We start from the raw sequence: 18,376 nt of genomic DNA, 5'->3' as shown, positions 1-18,376 counted from the left end.
ATGGGGCAGCACTTAGCTACTTGCCAAGTTCTGCTGGCTTCTGTGACTAGCAGTCAACAGAAGAGTTTGCTCGGCATCAAAAATGTTGCAAGAAAAACTGTAGAAGAACTGATTGGAGCACCAGATCTTGGCTATGGCAAGAAAATATGGGCTAAACAAGGTTGGTTGTAGATGTAACACATCAAATTCTGTTATTCGGTCGTTAATGGTAAACTGAATACAAGCAATAGAACTTGCAAACATGTAACATTTTCTACAAAAACTAATAATTTTTTTGTCAATAAATAGACAGTTTTATTAACAATTTGCGACTGCATTGCCTGCAAAAATTAAGCTTTCTCTCAGTGTTTGTGTGTAGCTATATTTTTATTTGTTCCGTAACAAACATGCAATTTTGTTAAAATATTTAGTTTCTAAGGAATTAAATTAATCTTAATGAAAAAGAAAGTTTGTTACACTGAAAATTATAAATTGGTAACAGAACAAAAAATGTCTATGGCTAATATTGTACTGCTTGTAAGGCCCACCAACTCTTGCAATGTATGTGAGGAATCTCTCAATGTTTAAATATGTCTGCTTACTGCACGCAGAAGCTGTGCATGTTGGTAGGATAATTGTCTGAGTTCAGTAGTAAGGGAAGCTTGATGATTGAAAACATGCTAAGCTGTGGACAGCATGTCAAGATTGTAAGTCATTCCCATCACAACTAGTGGCCTTTGTTGGGAATTGAACCCTAACTCATTATTTGCAGGTCAGGCCTGATAGACCGCGAGACTAAACCTGCTCTACAAATGCTAACTGTAAAAATGATTTTTATTTACAGAGTCAGAGGCAGCAAGAACTAGCAAGTACATTGCAGAAGAAAGGCTTAATAAAATTCCAATCATCCTGGGAAAATTGATATCTAAAGCCAATCAAGGTAACTCACATGCAGTGAAAGCAAATCTCAGTTGCTTTATAATAATCTAACAGAAAATACAGGTGAACGGAGATCATAATGTAAGCTCTTTCTTACAATTTTAGTTAAAAGCCAACCAAAACAATATCACTTCCTCAACAACACAGACCTCAAATGCTTTGATTGGTTTAATTATTAAGAAGTCTTGCTGCCTTGCAAATGAAGAGTCTCACATTTGGCAGTTAGTCATTAATTTTCGTATTCAGAGTTTTGTAGACATTTTGGGTAGAAGCTAATGAGCTTCAGTTTCTGTAAGCGGTTTTATAGTAAGGCCGGAACTCAGAGCTGACACTCTAAAAGTAAATGTAGCAGTGAATGTTTGCAAGCAGCAGGGAACTGCAAATAATTAGTACAGCATATGCTTTTTCAGAGAGAAAACATGACTCTGAGTAGCCCGGTACTTATCGCAGGAAGCATCAGTTTATTTTACGGTTTACTGTAAAGGACACTATAAGAAAGTCTAAGTACCACTTTTGGGATTACTCAAGCTGCAAAATTGATTAGATTAATTTGAACAACTTTTACTTGTTGATGCAGGCTCTATTAGATTAAGAAAGATCTGCAGTGCGGAACTGCTGAATGTTTAGTAAGCATATGCTTCTGCAGAATGACTTCTTACACCTGAGTAGGACCAGTGAATTGTTACAATGTGGTTATACTTTTAATTTGCTTAAGCTGTTGTCTAGCTTCTATATTTTATATTTTGAAAAGTTGGACCATTTAACCTGCTTAATAGTGGTTAAAAAAGGAACTATTTTTCTTTATGATTACCAATGTTAATTAAATGTAATTGCACAATTAAAGTAAAATTGCGTAAGTAACCCCTTGTCTAACAATACCTTCGAGGCAATATAAAAAGGTTATAAGGGTTATGCATAGCTCTGTCAAAAGATATTACATGTTCTCTGTTAGAATATCAAAATCTTCTTTTGGTTAAACTTGGGAAGTGACTAGCATTTGCAGTTTTTGTAGGAAACAATTAATGTTATATAAATTATTCTCACACTTTCAGATTATTTTTTCGTTTTTGAGTTTATTTTCTTTTCACTATAAAATAAGTAATTTTATGATTGCTGTTTTACCTTAATTGTAGGTGGAGCAGCGGCTGTGCTGCCGCTAGACATGCATCATATGTCTACTGCTGGTTCAGAAAAGGAGAAATGGCCAGATTTACCAAAAGCAACAACCGCTGCAAAAGGTATGTGGCTAATAAAATCATATAGTTATATATAATGACTTTATTTTATTATATAAAATTAATATACTATATAATATTAATATAGTGATATATTACTATAATAGAATTTTATAATAAAATTACAATATATTGGCTACATTGTGTTATGTGATCCCACGACCAAACGAGCGAGAGCGAAGTTTGAGAGTTTTTATGATAAATGCATGTGCACACAACTTACGAAAATCATTCATCAACAATTCGACGAACCCTTGTCTTGAAATCTCATCAACAAATTTAACCATCATTTTGTAGAGTCGTTAAAGTATAATAACAATACAAAACACATATAAGCCTATTTAAATATATTACCAAGTCTTTGTAAATTGTCGACAGTCTCTTAAAACTTACCCATCTGATCGGATTATACACAAATAGACAGATTATTTTGGACGAAAATTGTCACAAAATGCTTGAAAAGCTTGGTTTAATTCTAGTTAAGACCGCCAAATGAAATGCCGAGCGACAGAGAATGGAACCATTAAGCCATGCACATTTAACGAAAAAATAACGTGCACATTTCACTAGTCTATAGCATTGTCGAAATGCCGAAGGTTTCTGTAATTAACGTAGAAGTACAGAAATCGTTTCCTTTTTGCCGATTTCAAAGTAACTGACATTTTGGAAACTTTTGAGTATTTGGTATTCTAACTGGTGTCCAACGCAGTGTAAGTAAAGGAAATGACAATGATATTTTTTCCTAACGATTCTTATGAGATTATTACAATATTTAATTATAAGTATGGATGACTACAGAACAATGACTACGTAGTACAGATTTTCTATAAATCTATATAAATATCACAACTTCTTGATATTGCTAGCTATGACGTTTTGAAATGTAAACAAAATTGTGCATTGGTTTTATATTATTACTATATTAATAATATTGGTTATTCTAATAATATCAGTGCATTTTATTTCTAATATTGGCCAATATTGCATTTCTCCTATTGCAGGGGGAGAGATATAAACATATAATCTTTTCCTTTCGTTATTGTTGTTTGTTGCATATAATAACATCCACACCCAATACATTACAGCTACCATTGCAGTTATGTTATTGCACTGCAGTGCCATTTGACTGCTAATATTGCATTTCTCAACCATCAGCACCCTTTCTTTTTTTTCAATATTTCTTTGATCGTGGGCTGTATGACAGGGGAATTTCTAGTTAATATAACGTAATTCATGTGACCTCAAGTTGGAAGTGTCAGCCATTAGCAGTTTGTACGCAGCATTAGTTCTGCTCACTATGGAAATTTGCCAGCAGCTTTGTGTATACTTTATTTATGCGACAGGTTAACATAGTGATAGTGTTTTGCTAATTTTAATTTATCAAGAATTTATTCTAGTGTTTTTGCTGGCTTTCAGCTGCAGTATCATTATTAATAGCTGTGGTGTCTAAGCAACTAGTTACTATCATTAAAATAACTGCTGTCGCTGTTATTACTATATCCTGGCATTCCAGTGTGATGTAAGAGCTTATTGAGTGTAATAACTATGTGTACAATAATTCAGAAAGATGTAAAGGTAGTTGATTAGCACAATTGCTCGTGTTTCTGGTCATGTAGTCAAATATCATTGGCTTGAGTCCCATAAAAAGCAGTTTCCTCCCCCACTTTTTACCGTGGTAAAGTGTTTGCTACTAAACTGAAAGTTGCTAGTTCAAACCCTGTTTGCAAACAATATTTTTTTCAAATTTCCAAGTGGGATATCTATTATAGTAAAGACTATCATTATATTAATTACATTTAGCATCTACTAAAATTATTTTATACTTCCAATAGCTCACAGGTAAAGATAATGGAATTCAATATTGTGCTTTTTGTTTGCTGTTGCATATCTACTTGCAAATAAGGACAAAGATTTAGCAACTGCAAGTCAAAAGCAAATATTAAAAATAATTCAAGACGTATTAAAATCTAAACAAGAAGGAGTTTCAGCAGGTTATGTATGTGGTGAAGATGTGTTAATTCTCTTGTTTGTATTATATAGTCGTTGTCTGTTGTCTGTAGTCACCTAACCTTTCAATTATAGTATATTTGAAAATGTTGTCTTCATACTAAAAAACACACCGAAAATCTTCGAAAGCTATGAGTCCTACAGATTTTTTCAAAAGTCCAAAAAAGCTGAGATAGGTGTTTATTGAATAGTATTTCAATATTGTCATAACTGATAGTGTTATAACAATGTTATTTATATATCTGTATTTGTCTAAAAATGGTAATTGTAAAGTTCCCTGCAGCCATATTAAAATGCTGATAAAGGCTTTCATAGTAACATCTGTCGAAATATGCCAGAGCATCAATTCTATTTTTGATTTATTTTCTTTGCTATAATTTGTAGTTTTCCTGATTATTTACTGCTAGATTATTTTTTGCAGCTATGAATTCTGTTTGTTCAACTTAACGGTGAATAGCTGGCTGAATCTCTTAAGTTTCTGAGCTTTCCACTTTCACATTTTGGTGGCTCATTATTTTATTAATGAGAAACGATATTACCCATGTGGCCTTAGGAGATTAACTAAAACGTAAATACGCGTATCTCACTAACTCATAGACATAGGAATTTATTGAAATAAATCTGACTCTACAAATTATGTTACAAATAATTGCTTTGAGAAAGGAAAATTTATTTCAACAGAAAAAGACAACAAAATTAAGACATCATTGAAAAGTAAAATAAAATTTAATTATTTTTCAACGCCTGTAGGCATGCCCTTTGGAGAAATTAATGCAGTTAAGGGTAACAGTAAACATTTATTGTTTGTGAAATTTTGTTCACGTGCCTGTGTATTGTTTTCGGTAAATTTTTTTACCAAAAAGTTGTTTAAAGCATGTATGTTTTACAAAAGAGCAAAGGGGAGAGCGAGGGAAGAGACAAGGAGAAAGAGATGGAGAGCAAAGGAGAGAAAGAAGAGGAGAGCAAGAGAAAGAAAGAGGGGGAGAGAGGAGAGGAGAGCAAAGGAGAAAAGGTGAGAGAGAGAGAGATCGAGATCGAGATCGAGATCGAGAGAGAAGGGAAGAAAGGAGGAGAGAGGAGGAGAGAGGGGGAGAAGGGAAGAGAAGAGTAGAGAAGATGGGAGAGACAGAGAGAGGGAGAGAGGGCAAGATAGAGAGAGAGGGTAAGAGAGGGAGAGAGGGAGAGAGAGAGAGAAGGGGAAAGGGAGAGAGAGAAAGAGAGAGAGAGAGAGAGAGAGAGAGAGAGGGTAAGAGAGGGAGAGAGAGGGGGAGAAAGGAGGAGAGAGGGGGAGAAGGGGAGAAAAGAGTAGAGAAGGAGGAAGAGACACAGAGAGAGAGAAAGAGAGAGAGAGAGAGAGAGAGAGAGAGAGAGAGAGAGAGGGAGAAAAGAGGGAGAAAAGAGTAGAGAAGGAGGGAGAGACAGAGAAAGAGAAAGAGAGAGAGAGGGAGGGAGAGGGAGAGGGAGAGGGAGAGGGAGAGGGAGAGGAAGAGGGAGAGGGAGAGGGAGAGGGAGAGGGAGGGAGAGGGAGAGGGAGAGGGAGAGGGAGAGGGAGAGGGAGAGGGAGAGGAAGAGGGAGAGGGAGAGAGAGAGAGAGAGATAGAGAGAGAGACAGAGAGCGAGAGAGAGAGAGAGAGAGAGAGAGAGAGAGAGAGAAAGAGAGAGAAAGAGAGAGAAAGAGAGAGAAAGAGAGAGAAAGAGAGGGTAAGAGCGGGAGACAGAGAGGGAGCAAGGAGGAGAGAGGGGGAGAATGGGAGAGAAGAATAGAGAAGGGGGGAGAGAAAGGGAGAAAGATGAAAAGAGAAGAAATACTTCTTGCACAGAGATATATCTCTGCCTTTTTTATTGTTAGTCAGATTTAAAGTTGTCACAATGTCAATGGTCAGCTTTTTGCTACTAACAAGTTCATTTTGTATCTGTAATATTTTCTTCATTGCCTTTAATATTACGGTAACTTGAAATTCTAGAATCATTTATGACACTCCTGATAATTGTTTTTTAATAATCTTGGAGCTTGTTACTGAATCTTAAGCAGTCAAGGAAAGTGAGATGATTTTTTGTTAGCAGAACTCAGACAGAAGCCCGAATCTGACCAGTTGCCGACAGGCTTACAGAAACCAGCCAAGCATGTTGGTTACCAAGCCGAAGGTGAGTAACCAGTAATGGGAAACTTATGCAAGTGATTAAGAGTCAGTCCTTATACTATGAACTAATTTAAACTTTTGTGCTTACGGACCTTAATTTGATTTTTTTTCATGAAAATAAAACAAAGCAATCATTCAATTATTTAATTATTCAGAAACCTAAAACTGTTTAAAATAAAAGCATTTTTGAATGCAAACATTAATAAATGTGTTGTGTTTTAATTTATTAACATTTAGTTGAAATATGGCATTTCATAACAAGGTAAAATAACAGGCACCTAATTATGGCGCCACTCGCCAAAGAGGTGTGGTTTATTTCCTGGATCGCAATAGATAGTACCTTGTTTAAACAGCCTCAGATTTTACAGTCCACCGTAATAATGACACCTACTACTATGCAAACCTCTGAACTCCTGATATAATATCACTGCTAAGCATTTAATCGAAGCCTGCGTCAACAAGATATACTAGCCTTGTTCCAGCACAAGACTTTCTAGACTATGCGTGGCCATACACGTAAGATTTTGCAAACTGATTAAAAATCTAATCAGGTGTGTAATTTGATAAGAAATTATTTACATAACTTTAGGGTTTCTTTCTACTTCCTTATTGCTTCATAAATTAGTTGATGAAGTATTGAATATAATATGTGACAATAATATAATATGTAAAATATATTATATTTGTGTTAATATCAAATTAGGCTGCAACTGAAGCAACAACATTGATACTTTTATAAGGGAAAATATACAAAAATCTACAAATTTCGAATAGTGAATAGTGAAATAATAGCGGAAGAGAAAAGTGAGTAGTGAAAGATTGTAATAGGGATTATACACTAATCTTTAAATTAGTGCTAGCTCGTTGTAGATATTATACATTAATCTGCAACTTAATGCGAGCTTGTAGTAGGAACTATACAGTAATCTGTAAGTTACTTCGAGCTTGTATTTGGGATTATACAATAAGCGGTAATTGATTGCCAGTATTAATAAGATTGTAAAATGATATTTGTGTTAGTAATAGCTTGTATTAGGGATTATACAGTGAGTGGTTAATTAGTAGCAGCCTGTTAGATGGTTTGTGCAACATCATTTAAGTTAATACGAGTTTTTTATAAGGATTTTACAACAACTATTAAACTAGTGCCAGCTTGTAATAATACTATAACATAATCTTTAAGTTAGTATCAGCCCCCAAAATGTTGGATTCAGAGTTTAGGTTACCTATATGTGCAAAAAAATACAATATCTTCAATGTTTTACTTTAATATGACATATATTCCAGTGGTGCAGGTGTTGAAGGATCAGCTAGAATTAGACAATGAGCAGACAACAAAGACCACCACCAATCTTATGACAGGTACTTAGCCAAAAATATGTAACACAGTTTAGAGACATGATAGAAGCTGCTATTACCGAACTCGAAGGTCATCGCTCCTAAATACAAGACAGAAATACTGTCTGCTGTGTCACCAAATTGGCTTGTTAATAACATTACATCAACCATAGTCCGTTACTGGTACTAGTAGATTTTATATAACAGGAAATAAAGTTAAGTCTATAATTTTAATTGAACTAGGCGTCTAAAGCACAGCCTATAATTGCTATGGGTGCTGTGGGAAATCATCTGCTGATCCTAACCATTCCGTGGCATCTTTGAGTTATGCATTCAATTTTTCTTGATAGTATGCAGGATTATTTCAATAATAATCTCTTATTGCTTAATACCTCAATGATGTCTTCTGGCCATAGTCATTGCATCTACTGGTCACCGTCTAAAGCCTCCTAGCTATGCTTTTATGGTGGAATAGGCAAGCCCATGTTACGGCCATGTCCTGGGTGTCTTTCGGTGTTAGCTCAAGTTTTTTTAGCAATACCAGAATGTTTTTAAAAAAGTTTCTAAAAGTTTCTGCTAATTTTTTCATCCTGTTCTAATAATACTTTGAGTGTCTCTAATAATGCCTTGAGGGTTTATCAATCTTTCGGGTGTTCCTTATCATTCCTCAGGATAAATTATGCTAATGACTCGAGCATGCTACCAAACCCTAAGATTTGCTGACTTTGATTATCTCACAGCAAGCCTGTAAGATAATCAAAAGGAAAACATACTGATTGCCCAGAAGACTTTACTTTCTTAACACCCAGATCTGTTTTTCACCCAAGTTAGAGGTTGGAAAAACAATTGTATGTTAACCCTGCATCAGTAGTCTACCTTCCAGAGCTTTGAAATTGTTGTGTAGATGTTTATTTGTTGTGCTCTATTGGCAAAACTGACAATCTCTCACAACAATCAAGACTGTCAGAGTGCTGGTGTTGATACAAATAATTTCATATTTATTGTGCACTCTATAGCAGAACTTGTGTGCATTACGGCACATTTTATTCTGAGACGTTTTGGTTTAGTATTCAACATTTATAAAACTTGTTATGATACATGTATATCTAAGTATAAAGACGTGTCAGCATATAAGAGTCTGGTTTATTTTATTTTTACATGAAACATACTATTCAATTTTAGCTGTAAAGTTACAGCAAAAATTATCGTATCAAACAATTTTTTTTTCAGAGGTTTAATCTCTGTGACTTCAACTTTACCATCCTTGGGGCATAAAAAATAAATAAACAGAGAAAGCTTGGAAGAGAAAAAAGCGATAAGGCGCAAGGCAGTGACCGGCAGTTATAAATTTATCAATAACAGTTGAAATACTTCTTAAAAAACAATGTTTAGTGGTCAGTGTTTACACAGCTATAAATAAACTTTTACTATGTTAAATTGTGCTGAAAGTTAATTAGATTTTGCCAGCAGTCCTTTTTGTTCTGTGTTTATTAAGAGAGTTTATGACCTGTTCAGGAAGTAGGAAATGTTAAACTTATAACAGCAAATACACATGCATATAAAACATGAATACAACACAATAATTTACGTACAATTCATTAATGATACGAACATTAACTTCTGTTTATCAATTTATGGACAACAGCAAAAACTTCGCCTAAATGAAGTACAGTTTTTATATAGACTGTAGCTTCACTATTAAAGACGTCTTCTCTGATGCCATTCATACACGTAACTTAATTATTGATTTCTTAAACCAACAAATTGTTTTATATGTTTTATAGACTGTCAACAGTGATCTACATTTAGCTATCTCAATGATTATTAACTTTTAGTCTAAACTCTGTTTTTGAAGCTCATTATCATATAATATTATGCTGTATTATATTATATGTTTACAGCTATTACATTATATTACAAGTACATGGATAAGATGGATAATTGAGAATCTGAAACTCTTTGTATCAAAACAGACATAACAAACAATAATATAAAATAACTATGTATTATGTATGATATTTAATTCCGAAATGACTAAAAATATATATTGCATTTTGTACACTTAGATAAACTGGACAAGAACATTTCGGATATTACACAGTTGAAAAGAGAATTAGACATTCAAGCAAGTTTAACTGTTCAACAAGGAAGAGGTAAGTGTCAAGCTGATTACATGCAAATATTTAGTTTTAAATATTCAGTTTGTTTATCTCATGTTATTTTTGCTTTACATATCTTTTTCTTTAAAAACAAAAAGTGACACGTTCGGTAAAAAAGTTTAGGTCAGCAAAGCTGCATTCATATCAACTTAATTTAAAATGAGATGACATGCAGTTGTATGGCTAAAATAATCATTGGTCAGGTCTTCGGCATCTAAATTTATAAGACCCAAAAATAGAAATATGTTTAAAAACAACTCTGGTTTAAATACGTTTTATAGAACCTTCATAGAACTTTTTTAGAACTTCTTGAGACATTATATAGAACATATATATAGACTCTAATAGACTCTTATATATAGTACTATAGCTGTACAACCTGCTTTGCCCCAGTAATAAAAATTTTTTTGAACAGAAAATTGAATTGTATTTAACATATAATAGCATTTACCATTCTAATTTTCAAACTGCATATCATGAGCAAAGTGTTTTGCGTAATTGAAATAAATTAGGAGAGATAATATAATCAACTGAAAAAGTTTTCCAACTTTGTCAAACAAATTTTAAAATTCATATCATGAGGAAAATTTTTCGTGGATGTAAAATAAAATAAAAAATAAAAACGACTATACCAAGGTTTAGATGTGAGTGTGAAATATTTAGCAAGTAAAAGCTAAATTGAGTCTGTTTTGCTACAATTACAATAAAAGATTATTTGGTAGGGATACAATTAATACGAGCTGAGAAAACAAAACAAAATCCTGAAGATTTTAGATATAATAATAGCAATTATTGCATAGAAGTGCGTGTGTGCGTGCGCGTGTGCGCGTGTGTGTGTGTAAAAAGGTTGCTGCTGACCAGAAGCTATCTATCAAAATTTTGAATACCTCTTGATACCGGTACAAATGTAAAAATGAGATACCGTACAATTTTTGTTTAAGCGAACAGAGACATAATTTTAAGCCTTTTCCCACAGAGACAATATAATTGACTGCTTAAAAAAATCGGCCCTGACCCAAGATTTAGCAATCGAACCTTACAAAAATATTTCTTAACAGCGGTATCTTAACGCGTGGCCACATTTGTAAAATAATCAGCATGCGCTATAGCGCACGCTGCTATAGCTTTAGCTGTAGCTATATACAATGTATATACATATATATATATATGTATATATTTATATATACATATATACATATATATATATACAAATGTATATACAGTCAAACATGGATAACTCGAACTTCAAGGGACCGAGCAAAAGTGTTCGAATTATCAGAGCATTCAAGTTATCAGAGCACTGTCACAAGTCTATATATTTACTTATTTATTAGTAGATACATGTACATATACAAACTATAATATAAATCAAAAGCACAAATGGCTTGTTTCAAATTAAATGCTTCTAATGTAAAGTTTAAAACGTTTTCATGAAAAAGTATAGAGATTTTTCTATCACTTGAGATTGGTTTGTTGTTTGAGGTGATGTTATTGCCAGGACGTTTTTCAGATTGACATTGGCAAAACTTGATCGTTGTTGAAATGCTCAAAAGAAAAGACATTTTTTTCTTTTGGGGTTTTACCCACGATCAATTTTGCCGTTTTTTCTTGAAGTTTATGCAGATTACCTTACTTTACCTGGGATTCGTTAAGAGCAACACTCCGAGGCAGTTCAATTAGAAGTTTTACGAGGTTTTACGGTACATTCTATATCACTCACGCTTTTTTAATAGATACTTATTGAATGTACACACGTATTCTGTGTTTAGGTCAAACGATGAATAGTTTTTTGTAGCTCAGACAACGTATACGTTTAATTACAACATTTTTTAAGACGTTTTAAACATTCAAAATTCCGACGTTGATTCAACACGGAATCAACGTCGGAAAACTATTCATCACGGGCTAGCCGAGTCACGCACTCAAGGATTTTCGCCACGCACATACAAAACAACATGCGATTTTTGTTTTGTATGTGCGTGGCGAAAATTCTTGCGCGCGTGACCCGGCTAGCCCGCGCTATTCATCGTATCGCAGTATAAATCAAATTTCACCAAACTTTTAGAAAAGTCGTTGACAAAAATATTTTGCCGATGGTGGTAATAACGACACTTATGAATTACGAAAAGATGAAGTTTACCTCTATGGCTTTGAATAAAGTGATTTTCTAAAGCGAAAACAACCGTTTCGGTAGCTGTTGAGCAAAAAACAGTTCGAATTAACAGTGTTGAGTTCGAGTTATCTATAGCAATTTATCATTACGTGGGAACGGACCAAAGGAAATGTTCGAATTAACCATGTGTTCGAGCTATCCGTGGACGAGTTATCCATGTTTGACTGTATATATATATTTATATATATATTTATATATATATATTTGTATATTTATATATATATTTATGTATTTATATAAATTTATATACATTTATATATATTTATACATTCTTTAATAAGTATTCCTACCAATCACTACGTCTCTCAAATCTAATTACTAATAAATGAATTGCCAAAGCCTGATTCTTAAAATCGTAAGTAAAGAAATGTTGGAGACTGAGGAGATGGTGACTTTGAGATGCATGTAAATCAAAAGACAGTTTTGAAAGAAAAATAAATAAGTTGATTTATCTGAGTTAACCAAACAGCAGAGACATTTATTAAATTTATTTCAACGGTTATAAAGTATTTACTCTAAAAGAGGAGGCCTTGAATTAGGTGCCAAATATAGTGGTTGTTGCTGTTGTTAGGCCAACAGTAGTTGATAGTAGTTGTAGTTACTGATAAGCCGATAGTCGTTGATAGTTGTTAAAGTTATTGTTAGTTGTTGTAGTTTGTTGTTAGCGTTGTAGTAATTGATAGGCCTGTAATTGTTGATAGTTGTTGAAGTTTTTGTTAGGTCTCAAGTTGTTGCAAACAAGCAGGACATAGAGCTAAGCATCATTTCATCATCTACGGCTGTCAACTGTATTAAATATTTGAACTGCAAACCTATCTATTAGCTGTCCTTGCGCTCTAACGTTGGTTGTTTGTTTCTTTCCTTAGCATATGGTATCTGCATGAATTTTATACATACAGTGTTTCTGTGAGACATTGCCGCCAGTTCGTTCCGAAATTACGGTGCTAACTGATTTGCTATTTTTTTCAGCTTTTCCACCAAATATTTAGTTCAAATTTTCTTTCATTTTTTGAATTTTGCTTACCATCAATTCAAATTTTAACACAACCGTGTTTGTAGAGTAAAATGTTTAATAAACTAGCCACAGATATTGCCTTTACATCAGCTAGTAGAAAAATTGCTCAACTTACAATGATAGCACCCCGAGACAGCTAGGTAGCAGCTAGGTTATTTAAATCAACTCAAAAAAGTTAGCAGAATTAAATAAATCTTCTTTTTAAGCCACTTGCAGGCTGATCAGCTACAGGCAGAATAAGAGAGTGCCAGTAGTTTGCAACTTTTGATATATTACTAACCTTGTTTTGAATACTGTATTTAAAAATATTAAAAATTATGCAGACTGCAGTACATAAGCCAGTCCAACACAAAAAAAAATTTTTTTTACAAATAAATCATTTTGTCTGTAAGCATAGTATGTACTACTAAGTTAATAATACTCTAAAGTTTTGTAGATTTAAAAGCTGAAGTAACATTGTCTTCAAAGATTTCTTATACTTTCTTGTTTTTAATCGACAGGCTGAAGCGTATCATATCGTTAAAAGTCCTACAGGAATAATTTTCTTCTTATCCTTACATCTCACTTATGGGTCCTTGGTTTAGCTAATTAAAGATAACGCTCTGAGAGAAGCTTTTTTTATAATTAATAGAATTGTTTTAATGATAGATGAAATAAATTATACTCGTCTGTTCGTTAATTTTGTATACCATTTGAGAGATTACTTTCAGATTTCACTTTGAGATTTTACTTTCAAGTTCAAATTTTAACAACAAGTTTCTTCTTTGCAACAAAATCAATCACCATTAATACCAAAGGTTTGCAAGTATTATTATTATATGTTGTAGAAATAGCAAAGCTACAGAAAGGACTAAGGGATCAGACCCAGAAACAGACAGCAGGTAAAAGGTTTTTACCCTACTTATAGTAGTTGTTTAATGCCAGATGTTGTGATTGCAGTGGGTTAGTTTAGTGTTTTGTTCATTAAATTATTGTTTCGTGGTGACTGGTAGGTGAGATAAAGGGGTGACTAGTAGGTGAGATAAAGTGGTGACTAGTAGGTGAGATAAAGGGGTGACTAGTAGGTGAGATGAAGGGGTGACTAGTAGGTGAGATAAAAAAAAATCCTTAACATGTGTCTATCTGAGCTCTCTTAGTACTTTGTCTACAAACCCACCTACCAATTTTGAGGAGGAAGCATTGCATATTTTCTGATAAGTTTAAAAGCTAAAAAGAATGTGAAAAACTTTAGGTCACATAATTTGATATCCTTTACACAGCAGTTACCTGTAATTTTGCAATCTGAAGTTTCTTACAAACTCAAATACATGTATACTGATTTTTCAAAAATTTGAAGTGAAAACTTGGGAAATAATACTAGCATTATACTTTGGTGATTACGATACGTGTGAAACATTGATACTATTAACATATTAATATCCTGTCTATGCTGATGAGAAATTAAAAAAACTGGGCATGTAAACACAGTGCCATGATATAATCATTCAATAATGTCTATCTAATAGATGCATTATACTGTAAAATTTCCAAAAAAAAACACTCACTTCATTGCACTTTATATAAATGAAAGTGAACAAAACAGGAATGATGAAAAATACTAAAGTTTTTAGATTTATCAACAGCTACATGATCTACGAAAATATTCTATCTATTACTGTTTAGAATGTATTGTATGCTCTGCACATCTGATCATGGAGAAGATTTCAATGTGGGTATTATTCTTGTAACCCTTTAGTCAATTCTTCATTTTTACCAGAATTAGATGCAGTGAAAGCTCAGTTTCAACTGGCCAATGAGCAGTCAAAGAAGGAGGCTATGACTCTCGCGAAGGGTATGCAGATAAAGTCTAATATAGTCTTGAATAATTTGGGTAAAGTTCTCAATTTACCATTGGATCATGTTTGAAAATATCTGAGTGTGCGCGGTGCATAGTGTGTGTTGCTTGGCGCGTGTCGTGTGGTGCGTGTCGCGCGGTGCGTGGTGTGAGTGCATGTGTGTGTTAGTGTACTTGGGTGTGCGTGTGTGCATGCGTGTGTGCGTGTGTGCGTGCGTGCGTGTGTGCATGCATGTGTGTGAGCACATGTGTGCACAGAATTATCTGTGAACAGATGCGAGCATCAACATTATTAAAAGTTTCAATTGAACACTAAAATGAACAAATGAGAGATGGTAGTAATTAAAATTGCTAAAGAACTTCAGATTCTTTCAGTTACTTTTCAACAACGGACTTTAGTCTACATTTTTACAAAAAATTGTCTGAGACTAGTTTGTGGCTAGAGACTGCAGTGAGTAGTTGTTTATTTGTTCATTATTCATGGTTTTCATGGTCTCTTTATTATCTTAAACAGTTTCAGCCAATAACTATATAGTTATTTTCCATTATTCCTCTTCTCTCTTTGACAAGTCACATTCACCTATATACTATGTCACTCTTTTTATTCCTTGACTTGCTGAATGCTCGGCGTTAGGTGAGAAATAACATAACTACCTAATGCATTTGAGTGACTTACCGCATAAGCCAGTAGTCTAAATCTTTACTAAAATAATAGCAGTGTTTGAAACCAGCTCAATAAACGCTTAACGTTGCACATTAAACGCGTTAATGTTAATGTTAATGTTACGCTTAACGATAAACTGCATTAGTTTATAACCCTAATCACTTTAGGTTTGACTGTTTTAGCCAATGTAATTATTTAAGATAATGCCGGCCAACTTGTGTAATATTTGAAAACATAAAAAACATAATGCAGATTGTAAACCATTCTTCTCGAAGACTAAAACCAAGTGTTTCTAACAAAAAAATTTTTATGGTTGGGCCAAGAATATAATACTCAACATAAAAAATTATTAAAGTTAATGATACTTGTATAGCCTAAAGTTTTAAAATCTCAAGTAACATTGTTTTGTACGCTTTTTAGGCTTTCAAATGATACAAAACCACTTGCTGTTTTAGACAAAAAGCCAACTCTGATGTCAGCTGCACAGCTGACATCAATCAAATTAATTTTCTTTCACGCCACTATAATTACAGATAGGGTATAAAAACCAATAAAAAAATTATTTTGTTAAATTACTGAATCAATTTAAATTTCTATGTACTTTGCAGATTTGACAGAGCAGAAAATCAAACTTACAGAAAGAGCTCAAAAGCATGCCACAGGTATGAATAAAACAATCACCTCTGTTTTCCTAATAATAATTATAAATAAATGATGCTTTTCTTTTTTTTATCAGTTGAAAAAAAATTTAATTTCAACAATGGTTTAGTTTGTCTGTTTTTTTCACTTTAGAATTTCATTTTGAGAACAAATTTCATTTTTGCACCAAAATCTAACACCATTAATACCAAGAGTTTGTAAGTGTAGTTATTATATGTTGTAGAAATAGAAAAGCTGCAAAAAGAGCTAAAGGATCAGACCAGGAAGCAAACAGTAGGTAAGAAGTTTTCACCTCACTTATAGTAGTTGTTTAACCAGAGATGATGTTATTGCAGCGGGTTATTTTAGTGTTACATACAAAACATTATAGCTTTGTTGCTAATAATAGTTGAGATAAGGAGATTCTTAACATGTGTATCTTTATCTGAGCTTCCATAATATGTGTCTACAAACCATCCAACAATATTGAGAAGAAAGGAATGCATAGTTTCTGATAATTTTAAAGGCTAAAAGATTTTGAAAAACTTTAAGCTCACAATTTATAACGTATTTAGTTCTCTCTTACGCAGAAGTTAATTTCGAAAACGGGAACTTCTCACAAACTCCAGTACATGTCTAATGATTTTCCACACTTTTGATGTTAAAATTTGAGGCTAAACTGCTAGCATTATATGTTGGTGAAGAATATATGCGTGAAACTTTGATACTGTTACCAAATTAATGACCTGTATATGCATATCAGAAATCAAACCAACTTAGGATGTATTGGTAGCAACATAATATATTTATCTGTTTATGCCTGTTTACTAAATGCGTTAAATAAGAGATCAGTTGAAATTGTTTGAACTTCAAGTTGCTATTAAAATCAGTTAGTAACTAAAATGTCCCCAAGTTCTCAAAAAACCACTTACAGCAATGTAATTTATAAAACTGAAAGTGGATAAAACAGAAATAATGAGAAATAATAAGATTATTAGATTTATCAACAGCCATACGATCTATAAAAATAGTCTGTCTATTATTGTTTAGAGTTTATTGTAAACTATGCTCATCTGAACAATCGATCATGGAGAATGTATCAATGTGGTTAGTATTCTTGTAATACATAATTTAGTTATTTCTTCATTTTGACCAGAATTAGAAGCAGTGAAAGGTCAGCTTCAACTGGCCAATGAGCAGTCAAAAAAGGAGGCCAAGACTCATGCGATTGGTATGCAGATAAAGTCTGACATATTTTTATCATGTTTTGTGTGAAGTTCTCATTTTACCATTGCAATCAATTAAAAACATATGTGTGTGTTGTCTGGTGTTGTGTGGTGTGCGCGCGTGTGTGTGGTGTAATATGTGTGGTGTGTTGTGTGTTGTGTGCTTTGTTTTGTGTGTTGAGTGTTTTCTGTGGTATTTGGTGTGTGATGTGTGTTGTGGGGTGTCAGGCGTATGGTGTGTAGTGCGTGGTTTGAGTGGTGTGTGCCCCAGTGTGCGCTGTTTGGTGTGATTTGGTGTGGTGTAGTGTGTGCCCGATGTGTGCCTGATGTGTGCCCAATGTGTGTGTGCCCATTGTGTGTGTGCCCAATGCGTGTGCCCGATGTGCGTGAACTTGTAAATGCATGCAATTGGGGACTCACACCGGAATTTAACAGACAAATTGGGGACGTTCGGAAATTGGGGACGTCCCCAATCTTTTAACCCCTTTTTTCTTATAAAAAACTAAAAAATATATAGTTTAATCCAACTCCCGACAAAATCTGAGCACTGTCCCCAATTGCCTGCATTTGTACGAGAACATCTGTGAGTGTGGGTGTGTGAAAAAATATGTAAGTCCCCATAAAGTTTGTTAAATTCTCACACACATTTGACTTGTTTCCATTTGTTAGTAGGCAAATATTTTCGGAGTTTTCTTCTCATAGAAACTTTTTACCTAACAATTGGGGACATTATATCTTATTGGGGAGCTAATTTCTACCTTGTAAAAGCTCACAATATTTGCGAGTTTCTACAAGAATGAAATTACAAGAGATGAAAACTCACAATATTTGTGAGTGAAAAGTCACAATATTTGTGAGTTTTTTTTAATGTAGCTTCGGAAGCAAATTGAGCGTTTACACTATTTTTGAACTTATGTTTAGCTAAAGGCTATATTTGCTCTTCTGCATTACAAATGTATTTTGTAGTTTAGCATTTGCAAAGTGTTTTTTACATTATAATGTATTTGGTCAGCAGTTATACACGCTC

The 18,376-nt window shown here is 33.6% G+C and overlaps 1 protein-coding gene across 1 annotated transcript in view; it reads left to right on the top strand.

Moving 5' to 3' along the window:
- LOC137402631 (golgin subfamily A member 6-like protein 22) overlaps positions 1–18,376 on the top strand; it is a 39,175-nt gene continuing 20,799 nt past the window's right edge. Inside the window, exons 1-12 of the mRNA XM_068089137.1 lie at positions 1–160; positions 824–919; positions 2,052–2,156; positions 5,053–5,322; positions 6,222–6,305; positions 7,589–7,663; positions 9,706–9,792; positions 13,814–13,867; positions 14,743–14,817; positions 16,093–16,146; positions 16,368–16,421; positions 17,280–17,354. Of these exons, the coding sequence (XP_067945238.1) occupies positions 1–160; positions 824–919; positions 2,052–2,156; positions 5,053–5,322; positions 6,222–6,305; positions 7,589–7,663; positions 9,706–9,792; positions 13,814–13,867; positions 14,743–14,817; positions 16,093–16,146; positions 16,368–16,421; positions 17,280–17,354 (1,189 nt within the window). The remainder of the gene's footprint in view (positions 161–823; positions 920–2,051; positions 2,157–5,052; positions 5,323–6,221; positions 6,306–7,588; positions 7,664–9,705; positions 9,793–13,813; positions 13,868–14,742; positions 14,818–16,092; positions 16,147–16,367; positions 16,422–17,279; positions 17,355–18,376) is intronic.

This window comes from Watersipora subatra, chromosome 8 (assembly GCF_963576615.1).
Source record: "Watersipora subatra chromosome 8, tzWatSuba1.1, whole genome shotgun sequence".
Lineage (NCBI taxonomy): Eukaryota > Metazoa > Bryozoa > Gymnolaemata > Cheilostomatida > Watersiporidae > Watersipora > Watersipora subatra.
This window is presented reverse-complemented; position numbering and strand designations above follow the sequence as displayed.